The 18,615-nt window shown below is 46.9% G+C and overlaps 2 protein-coding genes across 2 annotated transcripts; one reads left to right on the top strand and one right to left on the bottom strand.

The window, feature by feature from the left end:
- Nucleotides 1–1,165: 1,165 nt before the first annotated feature.
- On the bottom strand, nt 1,166–4,713 carry LOC123427183 (2,3-dimethylmalate lyase-like). Its single transcript, XM_045111162.1, has 8 exons — nt 4,337–4,713; nt 3,679–3,890; nt 2,938–3,219; nt 2,721–2,843; nt 2,161–2,311; nt 1,877–2,088; nt 1,672–1,708; nt 1,166–1,539 (listed from the first exon to the last, which is right to left on the bottom strand). The coding sequence occupies exons 1-8, from the start codon at nt 4,656–4,658 to the stop codon at nt 1,409–1,411; spliced, it is 1,470 nt and encodes a 489-aa protein (XP_044967097.1). The 5' UTR covers nt 4,659–4,713; the 3' UTR covers nt 1,166–1,408.
- A 151-nt stretch (nt 4,714–4,864) lies between these two features.
- LOC123427182 lies at nt 4,865–6,877 on the top strand. Its single transcript, XM_045111161.1, has 2 exons — nt 4,865–5,936; nt 6,261–6,877. The coding sequence occupies exons 1-2, from the start codon at nt 4,877–4,879 to the stop codon at nt 6,584–6,586; spliced, it is 1,386 nt and encodes a 461-aa protein (XP_044967096.1). The 5' UTR covers nt 4,865–4,876; the 3' UTR covers nt 6,587–6,877.
- Nucleotides 6,878–18,615: the final 11,738 nt, after the last annotated feature.

Here is an 18,615-nt window from a genome sequence, read left to right as displayed (position 1 = left end):
GTCCCTCTCAGCACTACACAAGGAAACAAGTTATGTAGTAATGCTCAGTGTCCTACTTGTTTCCTTGTAGCATAGATGAATACTTTTTTCATAACTTGTTGTCGGGGGATAACCCCGGGGTAGGCTCATCAAGCCTGCTCCTTCATCTCCTACCCAAAAGGAATGACCAAGTATAATTCCCCAAGGCCCAAGTCCTCTGGCCGGCTAGACTGCACCTACCGGCTGGAGGACGAGGCGGACAACTCTCTGGCCGGCCAGACAACCCCTGCCGGCTAGAGGTGAGACGACTACCTCTTCTTGACCGCCCTGACCAAGCCAGGAGGCTAGGAGCGAGGCGGCCGTGTCCAAGCCGGCTAGCCGGCCGGGGACCTCAAGTCACATAAGGTCGTAGGTCATGACGAGACTCTACGATTAAAGGTGGCTACGCGTCAGCAAAGGTACTGGATCGGAGTGTCTGGCATGTACGAGCGTCGGCGGCCACGCCGCTGGCCTACTCCGGCTCTGATCCATCACCCAGCATAGTGTCGGACCGTCAAACTCCCACTCCATTACTGCACTCGGCGTGGGAACAGTGGAGGCGACCGTCCTATCTGCCCATGACGAATCTCGCTGGACGACGCCGAACGTACCGCGCGTGCTCGGCGTCAACCTTACGCGAGAGCTTCATTGGCTAGCCGGCGGGTCCCACAGCCAGACGGGACCTCGCAGCCGGCGGGCCCCTCAAGCGACAAGACAAGACCCTCATGGGCCCCCTGGCCGACCGGCGAGGCTGCCAGCCGGGTCCCACTCTTGTACCCTTTATCCATATTGTAGGCCGGTGGGTTCGTCTATAAAACCCTCCGGTCACCCTCCATGCAGAGGGTCGGTCGAACAACATACCTCCATGCAGAGGGTCGGTCGAACAACATACCACACTCACCAACCATATAGAGAGAGGCAGAGACGAGCCGGCTGCTCCCCTCTTCCTCCTCAACACAGCTCCAGGAGCAACCTTGTAATTCATCCATATACATCATACACTCCGGCAGGACTAGGGGTATTATCTCTACGGAAAGCCCTGAACCTGGGTACATCGTGCGTTTCATGCTTGTACCAACCTCGTCCCCAGAGCCCTCCGTTGCCACTTCGGTTCTCACCGACTTTAGCCTACCTATGACATATGTTGTGAGTATTCACCGACACTTGCTTTATTTGAATTCAACTTCTGCATCCATGAGACAAGGAAGGTTCCAGGAAGACTAGTTCTGGATGCATGCAGTAACAGTATGATGCGGAGTTTACATAACGGGATGTAGGCAGCAAGGGCCTACCAACTACTACCAATTAGCAACCATTTGCTTCTACCACTCAACAAAACAAGACGCTCATCTGAGTATCGGATGCTGGGACGACAGCAATGAACAATACATCACGCGATGAACACCTGGATCCTATCTCCCATGCCGTCCTCAAAATCAAGCAGTATCTGCCCATTCTGGGGGTTGTCCGAATCCATAGGCGCATTCCGAAGCCTTTCCATGATATTAGTTCCAGCCAGGCCTGCAGAGTGCCAAGGCAGATGATCTATGAAAGAAACATACACAGACCAAAAATCCTTTTCTTTCTATCTCCAAAGTACAAATGTAGTTACAGATTCATGTTCCTCCTAATAACAAGAATACAAGTACAAACCTGGTATAACTTTTGTCATCCCTTCTAAGAATCCAGCCTGTTGCAGAGAAAGCAGGAATAATTATAGAACATTTGCATAGATACTACTACCAGTGAAAAACTACTATCATGAGACGTTTACTTGAGTTCTGTGTCAATTTCAAAAGTTCCAAGACAACTAGTTCTATACATTGAATTGAAATTAGGCTGTTAAATGGGTTCTTACAGGTATCCTAGCATCAATTTTCTGGACCCCGTCTCTTCCTGTAATCTTTAATCGAAGTGTGCGGGACCACATCCCACTTGAAGGACCTCTGCCTCCAGCGGAACCAGGATCATAGAGCTGTGGCAATATGTCAATAATAGGTTCTTGTGGTTTGTCAGTCCTCAACTTGGTGTCTCCTGCACCGCTTGCTCCGCTTGTATAATCATAATTACCTATAATTTTGTTGTAGCAGGATAAGAAAAACCATTCATATTCAACATAGTTTTACAAGAGAATATGCTCACCACTCCCAAAGGATGATTGAGCTGGTGACGCAACATATCGCTTTTCCTCTTCATAATAGCGGTTAAACCCTAGTGTATCCTTGATCTCCTCAAATGATGGCAAACTACTTGGAGGAGGTATACGACCACCTTTTATAGCAACAAGAGCGTCCTGCAGACCAGGGTGTCTTATACAGTTAATGATTGACAGCGGACATGTACCATTCGCGTGGTACCAAATTGAACAAATACACAATTACTACCAGTTGACGCAGAAGATTGAAACCACATTATGTATCACCAAATGGAACAAGCATACAGCACCAGTTCACAGACATAAAGGGCAGTACATACATGACTATCTATACGCCTATATGTGAGTATGCACACAATATTCTTTTCACTTTGCCCAAAAATTCTACCAGAAATTCATGTGCATGATCCCTTACGACACAACTACTCCTGTTAGTGATGAAATAAGTAACACATGTGTTGGTTTCCCAGCCTTTTCTCTCTCTCTTAAGTTGGTGTAGAAATACAACACAAGCACTTGAAGCATGTACAAGGTATAAATAACAAACCTCCATTGCACGCATTGTTACCCCAATTAGCGATAATGGGTAGGCTATGATTTTGTAACCAATTTCTTCCAGTTCAAGAGGGCTCAGTATAGGAGTTTTACCACCACCTTCTAACATGTTGGCCTGCAGAAAGAAGCATGAAGCATGCTGAGGACATAACTCTTCCATGGTGTCAGAAATAGTTCGGAAAAGCACTACTGCATAGAGTGGATCTAACCATTTTTGGAACTCCAGGTGAAACTGCACAAAACGCCATCATTTCTTCCCTTGAGGCAAGGGCATCAATGAATAGAACATCTGCTCCAGCATCAGCAAAAGCTCGTGCTCTCCATAACGCTTCATCAAGAGACAAAGCTTGACGAGAATCTGTCCTTGCCACAATAACAATGTCAGAGCCACTCTCCTTCCTGGCATCTACAGCGGCCTTTATGTGCATAATTGCTTCCTCTCTCGAGACAACTTTCCTTCCTTGTGTATGTCCACATGCTTTTGGTGACACCTTCAGAATACTATATGCATCATATCACTAAAGAAGGAACTTATCCAAAGGGAATAAGAAGGTTTATCATAAAAATAACGTCAGTCGTTTTATAATAAGGAACAGAACTATATCTACAAAATGCAATGGAAATGGAGTGATTACATGGTTTAAGTGCATAGTTCAAAATCAGGATAAATGATCCTTGATTGCTAGAATATGAATTATTTTATACTAAGAATGTGAGATATCAGCCAGGGTCCAGGCCAGAGACTTATTAGGGCAGTAGCATGGGTTGTTATTCAAAATTATAGTTAACATGAAACTGAATGCACAACCAGGATATGTAAAATCATATTAGGTTCTTATGAAGCACTCAAGTTCAGTGATGCAATAGTTTGTGCACATAAAATATGTTATAGAAGCAAAACAGCTTGAGAATTCAGTAAACAGCACAACATTGGCATAGTATCAAAATACCTGATCCTCAAGAATAATTCCAGCAAAACCAGCATTGATAAATCCTTTCACTGTCCTCTTGACATTCATACAGTTTCCATAACCATTATCGGCATCACCAATGACAGGTATAGATACGGCTTCAGTGATTAGACGCCCTTGATCTATCATTTCGCCATAGGAGATGAGACCAACATCTGGCAATCCAAGCCTTGCAGCAGATATTGAGAATCCTGAAAGACAAAACGCCGTTAATTTTTTCAGGATTGAAATCTTGTAGATCTCCTTTTACATAGCAACTACTACTCTCTGGTTCCATTTTCAAGTTCTGTCCGAGTGACCTTGACTGTACCAAGTGAAGAACAAACTTGTGGTGATCCGAGATGTGCAATGCCACTTGATTAATGTGCCCTCAACAGAAACCTAGCCAACATAGACCAGTACAAGAGCAAATTCTAACGCCAGTCTAAGGTTTCATCATCTTCATGGCATATGTGGTGTACAAGGCAGTATAGGTATAACACTCACAATTCAGTCTCACAGAATGACAGAAACATGGTGACACAGCAAGCACCCGTTGCGATGTTCAGGAATTGGAAGTATGGTACACTATATACTACTATGAATCTATGATAGGAGTGAGACGAATTCCTGCAGAAGCAAAAGCGCGAACACGTACCGCTCGTGAAGCAGGCCCTGAACCCGGCGCGCTCGACGAGGCGGGCGCTGAGCGCGTCGTAGCAAGCGGGCGCCTGGTGGGCGCCCGGCGTCTCCAGCACTCTCCGTAGCGCCGCCGCGGGCTGCTCCTCGGCGCCCGCTCCGGCGCTCCCTCCAGCTGCGGCGTAGGAGCAGCGCGGGGAGATCCGGGCGCGGGTGGACAGGGGAGGGGCTCGGCGCCGGTGGAGCGGGGGCGGCCGGACGCGGCAGGATCCGGCGCGGCCTGAGGTGCACGGGGACGGCGAGGCGGGCGGCTGGTGCAGCAGAGCGGCGTAGCACGCCATTGCCACTGCCCGCTTGGAGAAAGAAATCAGCTCCTCCACTATGCACCAGTCCCAGTCTCGCTGCCTCCCCGGTCCCACTTTGTCAGAAATCCCCACGCCCCACGCCCCACGCCGAGCTGGTTGAGCCCAACCCTCCGAGCCTGTGAAATGGCCCACGAACGCAGACCCAGCAGCAGTTGGTCCTTGCCTTCCGGCCACAGCCCACGCCTCCGCCCGCCATGCCGCCGCCGCCGGCGACGCTGCCGGACGAGCTCCACGAGGAGATCCTCCTCCGCCTCCCGCCGGACGACCCCGGGTGCCTCTTCCGCGCCTCCCTCGCGTGCAAGCCCTGGCGCAGCCGCCTCGCCAGCCCCGCCTTCTCCCGCCTCTACCGCGAGTTCCACGGCACGCCTCCCTTGCTGGGGTTCTTCGAGAACGACGAGACGGTAATGTGCTTGTTTTCTCCCTTGTCCCCCACCTCCCCGTTCTTCCCGATCCACCCCGGCAAGTGCAGCCTCTTCGTTCTCGACGCTCGCCATGGCCTCGTCCTCTCAAACACTCTCGGCCCGGACGGCGAACCCCTCTGCCTCATCGTGTGGGACCCCGTCGGCCACCGCCAGTGGCGGCTGTCCTTGCCGGAATTCGTGGACTATCCAACCGTCCCGGACTGTTCGGCGGCGGTGCTCTGCGCCGCCGATGGCTGCGACCACCTCGACTGCCCTGGCGACCCCTTCCGTGTGGTCTACGTGGGCACCGATGACGATGGGATTGCACAAGCTTGCGTCTACTCTTCCGAGTCCCGTGCCTGGAGCCCCGTGACGTCTTGTGAGCACCCTGACTTGCCCCTGCACGTCTGGCTCTGTCGGCCCAATGCGTTTGTGGGAGATGCAGTCTATTTCTTGTGCACTGAGGAAAATGTTGTCCTGCGGTATGACTTGTTCAGCCAGGAACTATCGATGATTCACTGGCCAGCCATGCACAGTTGGAACTCCGGGTATATCCTTATGCCAACGGAGGACGGTGTGCTGGGATGTGCCAATCTGCACGAGTCCACGCTCCAACTATGGTCGATGGAGGCTGGCACAGACGGGGCCGTGAAATGTGCAATACGCAGAGTGGTTGACCTGCAGAACTTGCTACCCTCTCGCCCCAGATTTTTGGTCAGCTGCGCCAATGGGGTTGATGTCTTTTTCGTGGGGACAGATCTTGGCACCTTCACAGTTGAGATTAATTCAGGCCGAGTCAAGAAGGTATCCAGCGGCACTGAAGTCATTCCCTACATGAGGTTCTACACTCCAGGTACTAGCATCGTCAAACCTGTTGCTTTCCTATGACTTGTGAATCGCTTAACAAAAATAAGTAATACTCCCTCCGTAAAGAAATATAAGAGCGTTTAGATCCTAAACGCTCTTATATTTCTTTACGGGGGGAGTACTTCAGTTAGCTACATGAAGTTTAGGCGATGGTACACAAGAATGACTTTTGTGAAATTAGATATAGCAATGTCATATACTCCCTCCGTCCCAAAATAAGTGTCTTAACTTTGTACTAGCTCTAATACAAATTTGTACTAAGCTTGAGACAGTTATTTTAGGACGGAGGGAGTATAATGTATATTTTCAGATCTAGCTGGGGGCGTAACCTCAGAGAACGTTGAGATGACCCAAGGCGAACATCATGATCTGCTGTTGCCAAACACAAGTGAGGATGTGGGCGATGAGAAGGAGAAATTGATAGAGAAGGATGAGGAGGATGGATGGGAAGAGGAGGCCGAGGAAGAGGAGTTAGAATGGGAGGGGAAAAAAACAAATGAGCTGTTTGACAAGGGGTGCAAGGCGATCGAGGAGGAGCAATTTGTTCATGCCGAGTGCTGTTTCCACGATGTCCTTGAGAGTAGGTTAGAGTTTCTCCCCCTTCTACATGCTGCTCTTACTCCAAAGCCCGGCTGAAGTATGCATACCGATGGATTGTCGTATCTCGTATGCAACTTCCAATTAGCCCTCTTATCTATCTGGATTGGTATTTACTTACATGTGCTTAGTTGCTTTTCGATTTGACTTGCATAGTCTTTGTGATGAGCTTACTTGAGTTTAGGAGGCTCTAACTGGTTAGGCGGCAATAGTTGGGACCTACCCTTCTTTTCTTATTGCCATGTCAATTGTGATGAGCGCTGCATCAGTGTGTTATTTGCTTCAGGGCTTGGTGTTCACCCATTTGAGAAATGCACGTATGTTTCTGAATTGTCTGTTGTTTGAATTATTTGAGCAATATAACTTAGGCCAACTATCCTTGCTACATTTGCAGTTTGCAAAAAATTCAGTGATTGGGATAAGAAATGCTTAAACTAAGTGACACTTTGGAGGCCGGGAGTGTAGTTTATTCTAAATACTTCATCGCAGTGCAGTTTATTCATATGCTACTTAAAAATTGCACTTCAAACTATCACAGTCTTAGTGGTTGTTATAAAAGGCGACAAACAGTGGACATAGTTAGCACCTTCCTGATTGCAGCATATTTTTGTTTTGTTTTGAATTTTCTCGGACCGTACTTACCATCATACTATACTATCTTTTTGTAGTGAATATATAAACAATTTTGTGATATACACACACTTATAAATTCATGAACATTATAAGTACATGATGGTTCATTTTAAAAATGTTCGAACTATTTGTGTGATAGTCATGACCGTTAATATTGAACCGATAAGTACGATCATAATTTGTATTCCATTCGTTGTATGTGAAAGTGATGTTGGGGAACGTTGCATGGGAAACAAAAAATTTCCTACGCACACTAAGACCTATCATGGTGATGATCATCTACGAGAGGGAGATCGGATCTACATACTCTTGTAGATCGCTAAGCGGGAAGCGTTAAAAAACAGGGTTGATGTAGTGGGACGTCTTCGTGATTCAAATCATCGTCGTCCCACGATCCGTCTTGATCTAGTACCGAACGAATGACACCTCCGCGTTCAGAACATGTACAGCTCGATGACGATCTCCGCCTTCTTGATCCAGCAAGAGAGATGGGGAAGTAGATGAGTTCTCCGGCAGCGTGAAGGCGCGCCGGCGGTGGTGGTGATCTATTCTTGCACGGCTTCGCCTAAGCACCGCAGAAATCCGATCTAGAGGAAGAACTACGAACTAGAGGAGAGGGTTGCACGTGGCTGAAATTGTGTCTCAAAAACCCTAAAACCTCTAGTATATATAGGAGGAAGGAGGGGCTAGCCTTGAGCACCAAGGAGAACCTCCTTGGGCTCGGCCGACGCTAGGGAGGAGTCCTCCTCCTTCAATCCTACTTGGAGTAGGACTCCTCCCCAAGTTGTCCACCTCTTTCGTTTTTTCCACTTTTACCTCATAGGCTTTCTTTGGTTGACTAGACAGCCGACTAAGAGCTATTGCACCACCATCAAGTCCACGTGGCCCTCTTGGGGAGTGGTGGGCCCACCTGGTGGGCCTCCGGTACCCATTCGTCACTCCCCGTACACTACCGGCAATGCCCGAAATTCTTCCGGAATCCAAATACCAACTTCCTATATATCAATCTTCGTTTACGGACCATTCTAGAAACCCTCATGATGTCCGGGATCTCATCCGGGACTCCAAACAAAACGTCGGTCACAAGCACCTATAACTCAACTATACCGAAACATAACCGAACCTTAAGTGTGCAGACCCTGCGGGTTCGAGAAGTATGCAGACATGACCTGAGACACTCCCCGGTCAATATCCAATAGGGGGACCTGGATGTCCATATTGGATCCTACATATTCTACGAAGATCTTATCGGTTGAACCTCTATGCCAAGGATTCATATAATACCGTATACCATTCCCTTTATCCTTTGGTATGTTACTTGCCCGAGATTTGACCGTCGGTATCTCTATACCTATTTCAACCTCGTTACCGGCAAGTCTCTTTACTCGTTCCGTAATACAAGATCTCGGGACTAAATCTTTAGTCATATTGCTTGCAAGCTTATATGTAATGTTGTATTACCGAGTGGGCCCCGAGATACCTCTTCGTCACACGGAGTGACAAATCCCAGTCTTGATCCATGCTAACTCAACGGACACCTTCGGAGATACCCGTGGAGCACCTTTATAGTCACCCAGTAACGTTGCGACGTTTGATACACACAAGGCATTCCTCCGATGTCAGTGAGTTACATTATCTTATGGTCATAGGAATAAATACTTGACATGGAGAAAACAATAGCAACAAAATGACACGATCATATGCTAGGTTCATAGTTTGGGTCTTGTCCATCACATCGTTCTCCTAATGATGTGATCTCGTCATCAAGTGACAACACTTGTCTATGGCTAGGAAACCTTAACCATGCTTGATCAACATGCTAGTCAACTAGAGACTCACTAGGGACACAATTTTGTCTATATATCCACACATGCATTTATGTTTCCATTCAGTACAGTTATAACATGGATAATAAACGATTATCTTGAAACAGGAAATATAATAATAACTATTTTATTATTGCCTCTAGGGCATATTTCCAACAGTCCCACATGCACTAGAGTCAATAATCTAGTCTCACATCTTCATGTGATTTACAATGTAATGAATCTAACAGCCATACGGTTCTGGTGTTGTTCATGCTTCGCTCGTGGTAGAGGTTTAGTCAGCGGGTCTGCAACATTCAGATCCGTGTGCACTATGCAAATTTTATGTCTTCCTCCTTGATGTAATCGCGAATGGCATTGAAGCGTCGCTTTATGTGTCCGATCCTCTTGTGAAACCTTGGTTTCTTGGCTAGAGCAATGGCAGCAGTGTTGTCACAGAATAGATTGATTGGATCCAGTGCAGTTGGCACTACTCCAAGATCTGACATGAACTGCTTCATCCAGACACCCTCCTTGGCTGCCTCTGAGGCAGCTATGTACTCCGCTTCACATGTAGAATCAGCTACGACGTTTTGCTTGGAACTGCATCAACTCACCGCATCCCCGTTAAGAACAAATACGTATCCGGTTTGTGACTTAGAGTCATCCGGATCGGTGTCAAAGCTTGCGTCGAAGTAACCCTTTACAACGAGCTCTTCGTCACCCCCATAAACGAGAAACTTTTCCTTAGTCCTTTTCAGGTACTTCAGAATATTCTTGACCGCCGCCCAGTGTTCCACTCCTGAATCACTTTGAAACCTGCTTGGCATACTTATGGCCAGGCTGGCATCCGGTCTTGTGCACAACATTGCATACATTATAGACCCTATGGTTGAAGCATAGGGGACGACACTCATCTTTTCTCTATCTTCTGTAGTTACTGGACATTGAGTCTTACTCATATTTATACCTTGTAACATAGGCAAGAACCCCTTCTTGAATTGTTCCATTTTGAACTTCTTCAAAACTTTATCAAGCTTTGTGCTTTGTGAAAGAGCTATCAGGCGCCTCGATCTATCTCTATAGATCTTTATGCCCAATATGTAAGCAACTTCTCCTAGGTCTTTCATTGAAAAACTTTTATTCAAGTAATCTTTTACGCTTTCCAAAAACTCCACATTGTTTCCAATCAGCAATATGTCACCCACATATAATATTAGAGACGCTATAGATCTCCCACTCACTCTCTTGTAAATACAAGCTTCTCCAAAAACTTGTATAAACCCAAACGCCTTGATCACCTCATCAAAGCGCTGATTCCAACTCCGAGATGCTTGCACCAGTCCATAAATGGATCGCTGGAGCTTGCACACCTGGTAAGCATTCTATGGATCGACAAAACCTTCTGGTTGTATCATATACAACTCTTCCTTAAGAAACCCGTTAAGGAACGTTGTTTTGACATCCATCTGTTAGATTTCATAATCGAAAAATGCAGCTATTGCTAACATGATTCGGACGGACTTAAGCATCGCTGTGGGTGAGAAAGTCTCACCGTAGTCAACTCCTTGAACTTTTGAAAAACCCTTTGCCACAAGTTGAGCTTTATAAACGGTCACAGTACCGTATGCGTCTGTCTTCTTCTTAAAGATCCATTTGTTCTGAATAGCCTCTCGACCTTCAGGTAATACTTTCAAAGTCCACACTTTGTTTTCACACATAGATCCTATCTCGGATTTCATGGATTCTAACCACTTGTTGGAATCTGGGCCCACCATTGCTTCTCCATAACTCGCAGGCTCACTATTGTCTAACAACATGATAGATAAGATAGGATTCCCGTACTACTCGGGAGCAGTACATGCTCTTGTCGACCTGCGAGGTCCGACAGTAACTAGATCTGAAGCTTCATGATCATCATCATTAGCTTCCTCTTCAAGTGGTGTTGCCTCGACATAATTTTCTTTCTGCCCTTGTAACACCCTGGTTTTCGCTCCCTGTTTTTTTCATTTGCGGGATTTGACTCCCGTCTCTTTTTCTCGGTGTTATTGGATTTCTTTCACTCCTGGGTATATGAGGATGGTCATCTAGCCTCGCCTTCCCTATCCAACCAAAGATTCTCCTCAGTCCAACCCTTCCACCTGAGATCTTTTCTCAAGGTTTTGCTCTCAAAATCCTACCTTCCGAATTGCCGGAAGGGGAAATCCTAATCCTTCTAGTTGCAAAGGAACCCCAACTTCCTTTGATCTTTTGACTCCCAAACCTTTTCCAAGTGATCATCCCTTATCTTTAAATCCTGGATATGTAAAAATATTGCCAAGTCATTTACAATATTTATCATTTATGATTAATTCCTTTTTCTGTCAGATAGAGGAATTAAATCCAGGAAAATAGCCATCCATCTCTAAAGTTCATGAAAACTTGTGTAAATAATCTTTGTGATCATATTGAGCTCCCATAAAATATTGGCCATCATTGAATAAGGGAAAATTGTCTTTTCCTATTTAATGCCAATATTGCATTTTGGGCACTTTCGAAATGAACTACCATTTTGGTAGCGAGGAAAAATCCCAAATAATTTGTGGAGCTTCTCCTATCTATATCTTCTCCATTTCCATCAAGATCCCAAGCTCCATAGTTCAAAATTTGAGCACAACATCAATTTGCAAATTCTGTCGAGTTGGGCAATTTGCAAAGGAAGTGCTCTATTCCTTGATCTCCTTGAGCTGAAACATTTCATGGTGGTTTACATTGATAAATCACTAATGAATACCAAAAATCAGCTCAATTCCCCTATCAACCTTTTCCTAACAATTTTCCTAAGTTTTTGTCCATTTGGAAGTGTTGTGAAAAAAGTACCATGTAGGCATTCCCAAATAAGTTGAAAATTTTCCAGCATCTCCATATATTCAAATAATTCACCTGCACCAAATTTGAGACCAATCCATTAAGCCATTTGAGCCCAGCTCCAAATTCTAGTTTCTAGACCAATTTTTGGTTTGTGAAGGAAGTATATGCAAATGAGGTTTTAATGACTTCAAATTTTGCAAGCTTATAATCCTCCCTATCATATTTCATTGTGACAAAGTTTAAGCCCCTCTCATTCATCCATATCTCCAGAAACAACCACAAACACCTTGTCAGAATCTGTTTTGGCATGTTTATCCCACCCCAGAGCCACCTAGCTACTTCGAGACACTTATCTTAACTAGTTGGGCAGTGAAGAACATGTTGGACAAGATTATATAGGCAGACGCCTTTGGGAGCACGCCATGCACGCTGTGACCACAGGCAGAGCGCGCCAAATGCATGCTCTGTGCGTTGGTCTCTCAGCCTCGTCTGTTCCCTCGCACTCTTTCCATATCGCCATGTCCAACAACTTCTCCTTGGCCTCACTCTCGTCCTGGACCCCTCCCCCCTCCTATTTCCTCCCCACGCCACGGCAGTCGCCGCCGCGGTACTGTCCCGTCCGTGAGCGTCGTCTTCCTCCCTCTCTTGGCTTCTTCCTCCCCGAGCCGTCCCATCCTTCTGTTGAGTGTCAGGTCGGCACCACCGAGCGCTCGCCACCTCACCGGAGCGCCAGTGCGTGGCTAAGAACGCCACGGTGGCCGTTCCTATCCGCTCCGGTCGACCTGCTATTAAAGCCGCAACCCCGAGCTTTCCCCGGCATCCCCGAGCCTCTCAAACTCCTCTCCTCCACCCAGCTCGCGCGGTCGAGCTCTGGCCACTCCCTCCGCTCCAATCTGGCCGAGCCGCCGCAGCGTCACCTCCGGCCGCCCCCGAGCTACGGAAAGCCCACCAGTGGACGCGACGAGCTGCTGCGGATCCATCCCCGCCCTCGCCTGGACTCCTCGCTCAACGGAGCTCCGTCGGCCACCGGAGCCGGAGGCCTCTCGTGCCGCGTCGGGAGGAGGTGGGGAGGAGGAGGAAGGAGATGGAAGGAGGAGAGAGAGAGAGGACCGACAGGTGGGGTCGGGACCCACCTGTCGGCGACTGGAGACCGGCCACGTCGGATAAGTGGAGACGCCTCGGCCTGGAATACGTCTTCCCTACTGGGAAACGTATTTCCTCAAAGTGCACGACCAGCCGTTCTTCCCAGGGACCCGAATGCAATTACTTATTTTGCAGACTAGTCCCCGGCACACAAACACTCATATCTTTTTGCTCGGGACTCCGATTCCAGTGAAACCAACGCCCACATCTTCGTCTCGTCGAGCCCGTCATGTTGGTATTATTTTCACAAGGTGGTTACACTGTGAAAATGACCCTTTTGCCCTTGTCTCCAATCAGCCCCTTCGAGAGAGAGCGGTATCTGGTGATCCTTTCCGCGGACTCTCCGCACCTCTTCCGGGAGTATCCTTCGACCCCAGGCAAGCTGGCCATCTGATATATGCCCTAAAGCATTGCTCTGTGTTGTTCCTGCATGATTAAATTAATATGATTGTGATTGTATGCGTAGTAGTGGGCTGTATGTGACTCTGACGAACCCTTGCTCGCATTTTCTTCAATGATGGCACCACACCTGAGTCTGAGCTGCTTTCGGCCGTCCGGGGTGGATGCCGACTTTATATTTCTCTTATCAGCAGTTGGCCCGTGTTCTGAGCTGCTTTTCGACCGTCGCGGGCAGCTGTTGAATTTCTTTCCGTGGCAGTGACCCTATGCTCTGAGCTGTTCTTCGGCCATCTTAGGGAACTGCTACATTTTTGTTATCAACACCGCCTCATGCTATGAGCTGCTTTCCACCCGTCTTGAGCCGGGGTTGAGTTATTCCGGTAATGTCCCAGATCTGTGTTGTAAAGACCGTTCTGGTGGCTACCGGTTTACTTGCCGGTTTTATATAAGGGTTCTGAGGGTCTAACTTACAGCTAGAACTTGTAAAGTAATAATTTGCCATTTACATCCCGTCGTATTAATGACTCATGATATAGAGATAGGCTGTTGTGTTTCTAGCGTTGCTATTTCATACATAGTTATCATCATGTTAAGGTATTGTTGATGAACAACCATGCTTAATACATATGTTGTTAAAACCAAACCTAGTGGGTTGATCTAGAGTCACGTGTCCGGGCTTATCCGTGCAACCACATTTGCCGATATGGGACGACCTCGACTTGGTCTGATTGCGTGCTCTTTCACCGGTACCTCCGAAGAGGGAGGGTTATGCACGCGTGCTACCTTGTCCTGGTAGGCGGCGATAACCCCGTGAGCCCAGTTGAGTTGTTTTGGGCCCGTCCCTTGTTGGGACAATTTAGTTTGGCCACGACGGTGGCAGGTGTCACGAGGCCACAAGGCCATCTAGGGCAGGACTCCCGGGGAGGATGATTGCCGGTGGTACGATGAGAGAGTCACAAGTCAGACACATTTCGTTGGAGCAACACTGGTCCACCCGAATGGGATCACGAGGTTAGTGCTCCATAGTGTGGGTAAAGTGTGCAACCTCTGCAGAGTGTCAAATCTATTCGAATAGCCGTGTCCACGGTATTGGACAACCCGTCCAGACCTGAGTAGGTGGTCAACCGTATCAGTGATAATAATGATGGAAGAACTCGTCTTGTGCAGACAACGGAAGATGTCCGGTATATGACATGTTAGCCATGGGATGGCTATGAGATGAGTGGTAGGATGACCACATGAGTTAGATTGGATTTGGATCAGATTCAGACTGGATCATGAGAATATTCGGAGTATAAATCATTTACCTAATATGCTTTACGTTATCGTATTTACTTTAGTAGTTATCTTGCTGGATAATCCTAGTATATCATGCTATTTAATCCTGCTAGATAGGTATGATATGTCATAATGATTAATATTGCTCTAGTAAAAAATGCATGCTTGAATGTCATAGATTGCATTGCTTAGTGTATATGTTAGTTTGGTTTGCTTGCGAGTACATTCAAAAATACTCAACGGCTTTTAACATGGCCAGGTTCACATAAGGATCCGTCGTCTGTCAGGGAGGAGCCAGAGCGTTCGCGGGCTAGGAGCGTAACCGAGTCAGGTCCCTGTGGATTGGAGCCGCACCAGGACCATGCTGCCTTAGATAGAGCTTTTCCCGCTGCCATCACCCTTGTAGTCCATCATGTAAAACTCTTATATTCATTAATAGAAATGCCTGTGTTCATGATACTTGTTGTAAACGTGCATGCCATATTGATTTCCTGGGCTGGTGTGCACGACGACCGTCTGGCTACCGTGGTAATCAGGCGAAGCGCCACAACGAATGGTATCAGAGCATCCAGGCTGACTATAGGTTACCCTAGCCAGACTTCACTGTCTTGTGCTCAGTAGGGAGCCCAGATGGATTTCAGCCATCTTTGCCACCTGGCACGACTACTATTGATCATAAGGCAAACCCATAGGTTTTCAGCTCCATCAAACTCCAACTCTTCTGGCCCTTGCCTCCGGTGTGAAATGCTCGCACCCGGCAACGACCCGTGAGACCTGAAACCCCTAGGTCAACCAGATATCCTCACCCCTGCTTGCTAGCCATGACATTTCTCTCCTTACTCTAGTTTCCTTTGGGAAACGCTTATAAATTCCATCTTTCCCCGATAACCCTAGAATCGTTGACTAAGCCACTTTGTCTATGGTCCTGCGTCGAGAGTGATGCTCCCTAAGGAAGTAGTAGGAGCTGGACACCAGTGCTACGAGTAGCATTGTGGTTTCGCTTCTAAATCCTTAGAGGTGCATCGAGTGCGCTATATTAGTTATACTAGTGAATCCTTGGCCATGTGTGTAAGGTCCGCAACACTTGAGCTTTATTTGCTTTTTGGTTTTTCGCGGTTCTCGTTTCTTTCGTCGGTTTCGTTTTTCCGCTCAGACTGGATCCATCTACAAGACTTGTCTAAGAAGATCATCATGCAACTGGGATAATACCCAATAATCCCCATCTCAACAAAAGTCAAGCCATGTCAACCACCTGATATTCAGAACATTACCACCAGTTCTGTCAAGAATGAAGAATGGGTCGGAAGCAGAATCGTGTGCAACAGACAAGGCCAAAATATATACCTGAGAGAGAGTTTGCCTCAGAACAAACCACGCCTAAGGAGCATGCAGATGAGCTACCAAGAATGAACATCATAGGGACAAATTATTTAGTCCGCGATACAAGGATTATTTCAGTCAGTATGGTAAACCCTGAGTTTTCTTTCAATGGACCCAAGAATCATTTATTCTTCACCGAGGACATATTTGAAGAATGAAAATGACCCAAAAGGAGCAACAAAACTCCGGTACATTGGTACAAATCTCAAAGCATACCTTGCAGTCCACTAGTACAAATACAAAGTTTTCTGGACATTGTGAACAAGGGTTGCAAGGAATATGGATAAATTTGCGGTTGCGAGAATCAATGAGAACTTCACCTGCTTGGAAGCTCAGCTGAACCATATGGAATCATCTGTCTACTACTTACTATCGGCAACACCTCGGTTGAATGCAAGGAATATTTTGAATTGGTTAACGACATGAGGTCTGCGCTAGTCATGCAACCTTTACAGTAACAATAACCAGACCAGCAGAAGGACACGCGATGTGCATGACCAATGGAATATCTTCTGCCAAGGTATGGCCTATATCAAGTTGTGGCTCTGCTGTGGGTAAAATTCTGGATACTTCAAAAGGAAGCCAGAACCAGCCTTAGATCCGACGATACATCACAACAAAAGGCTTGTGGAATAAGTAACCTAGCCTTCCCCCACAGGCTACCAAGAAGAGTTTACTGCCAATCCTCCTCGGTACGCTACTCAGTGAAAAATCCTTCTGGGATACGGCACTCCCATCTTCCATGGCGTGCTACCGCGGAAAAATTTCAACATAAGGAATACGACCTGCAGTAGTAAGGCACATGAAGGAGAACTTTTGAGGTATGATACGCAGCCTTCTTCAGCACGCTACTCTAGCAGAAGCTTCGAGCATAAGGAATTCAGTCTTCTTCAATACGCCGTCAACGAGCTTGTCAGAAGCAAGAACTAGTCGGCACACATGGTTGCCTCAGAACCCAGTGGTTATGAAAGGATTTATCCTACACCTGCATATGTTGAGAGCATGTAGTACAGTGGATCAGTTCATGCAAGCCACTCGTACACAGGAATGACTGTGTTCAGAGAAACCTTGGCTCCTGTTTAAAAGAAGAATATGAGCACAACAACCCCTACAAGATAGGCAAGAGTAAGTTGTGAAAACAAGCCAACACACAGTGAAAACAATCAAGGAATAGTGTTGGCAGGTGATGACCCACAAGTATAGGGGATCTATTGTAGTCCTTTCGATAAGTAAGAGTGTCGAACCCAACGAGGAGCAGAAGGATCTGACAAGTGGTTTTTAGCAAGGTAAAATCTGCAAGCACTGAAATTATCGGTAACAAGTAGTTGTGTGGTGAGATGATTCGTAGCAAGCAACAGTAACAAAAGTAGCAACGGTGCAGCAAAGTGGCCCAATCCCTTTTGTAGCAAGGGACAAGCCTGGACAAAGTCTTATAGGAGGAAAAACGCTCCCGAGGACACATGGGAATTTCTGTCAAGCTAGTTTTCATCTTGTTCATATGATTCGCGTTCGTTACTTTGATAGTTTGATATGTGGGTGGACCGGCGCTTGGGTACCACCCTTACTTGGACAAGCATCCCACTTATAATTAACCCCTCTCGCAAGCATCGACAACTACGAAAAAAGAATTAAGACAAAGTCTAACCATAGCATTAAACTAGTGGATCCAAATCAGCCCCTTACGAAGCAACTCATAAACTAGGGTTTAAGCTTCTGTCACTCTAGGAACCCATCATCTACTTACTACTTCCCAATGCATTCCTCTAGGCCCAAATAATGGTGAAGTGTTATGTAGTCGACGTTCACATAACACCACTAGAGGAAAAACAACATACAACACATCAAAATATCGAACGAATACCAAATTCACATGACTACTTATAGCAAGACTTATCCCATGTCCTCGGGAACAAAAGTAACTACTCACAAAGCATAATCATATTCATGACTAGAGAGGTAATGAGTAGCATCAAGGATCTGAACATAAACTCTTCCACCAAGTAATCCAACTAGCATCAATTACAAAGAGTAATTAACACTACTAGCAACCTTACAAGTACCAACCAGAGTCGCGAGACGGAGATTGGTTACAAGAGATGAACTAGGGTTTGGAGATGAGATGGTGCTGATGAAGATGTTGATGGTGATGAGTCCCCTCTGATTAGAGGAGTGTTGGTGATGACGATAGCGACGATTTCCCCCTCCGGGAGGGAAGTTTCCCCGGCAGGATCGTCCTGCCGGAGCTCTAGATTGGTTCTGCTCAAGTTCCGCCTCGTGGCGGCGGAGAATCCTCCGAAAAGCCTCCCCTCAATTTTTTCCAGACCGAAACCCTTCTTGTAGCAAAAGGGGGGAGCCAGAGGGCCAGCTGGGAGCCCACAAGCCCCCTAGGCGCGACCAGGGGGGTGGCCACGCCTAGCACGCTTGTGGCCCCCTGCTGGTGCCCCTCCGGTACTTCATCGGCCTAGTATTTTTTATAAATCCCAAAAAAATCCACATTGATTTTCACGGCTTTTGGAGTTGCGCAGAATAGGCATCTCAAACTTGCTCCTTTTCAGGCCAGAATTCTAGCTGCCGGCATTC

The sequence above is a fragment of the Hordeum vulgare genome, chromosome 2H (genome assembly GCF_904849725.1).
Source record: "Hordeum vulgare subsp. vulgare chromosome 2H, MorexV3_pseudomolecules_assembly, whole genome shotgun sequence".
In the NCBI taxonomy this organism is placed as follows: Eukaryota; Viridiplantae; Streptophyta; class Magnoliopsida; order Poales; family Poaceae; genus Hordeum; species Hordeum vulgare.
Note: the sequence above shows the minus strand (reverse complement) of the source record. Positions and strands in the feature narration are given on the sequence as shown.

Coding starts and splice junctions, on each gene's coding strand:
- LOC123427183 (XM_045111162.1), bottom strand. CDS start 4,658: ATGGCGTGCTACGCCGCTCTGCTGCACCAGCCGCCCGCCTCGCCGTCC. Junction 2,844..2,937: donor CACCTGGAGTTCCAAAAATG/GTTAGATCCACT, acceptor TTCTTTCTGCAG/GCCAACATGTTAGAAGGTGG. Junction 2,312..2,720: donor TAACAATGCGTGCAATGGAG/GTTTGTTATTTA, acceptor CCTGGTCTGCAG/GACGCTCTTGTTGCTATAAA.
- LOC123427182 (XM_045111161.1), top strand. CDS start 4,877: ATGCCGCCGCCGCCGGCGACGCTGCCGGACGAGCTCCACGAGGAGATC. Junction 5,937..6,260: donor CATGAGGTTCTACACTCCAG/GTACTAGCATCG, acceptor GTATATTTTCAG/ATCTAGCTGGGGGCGTAACC.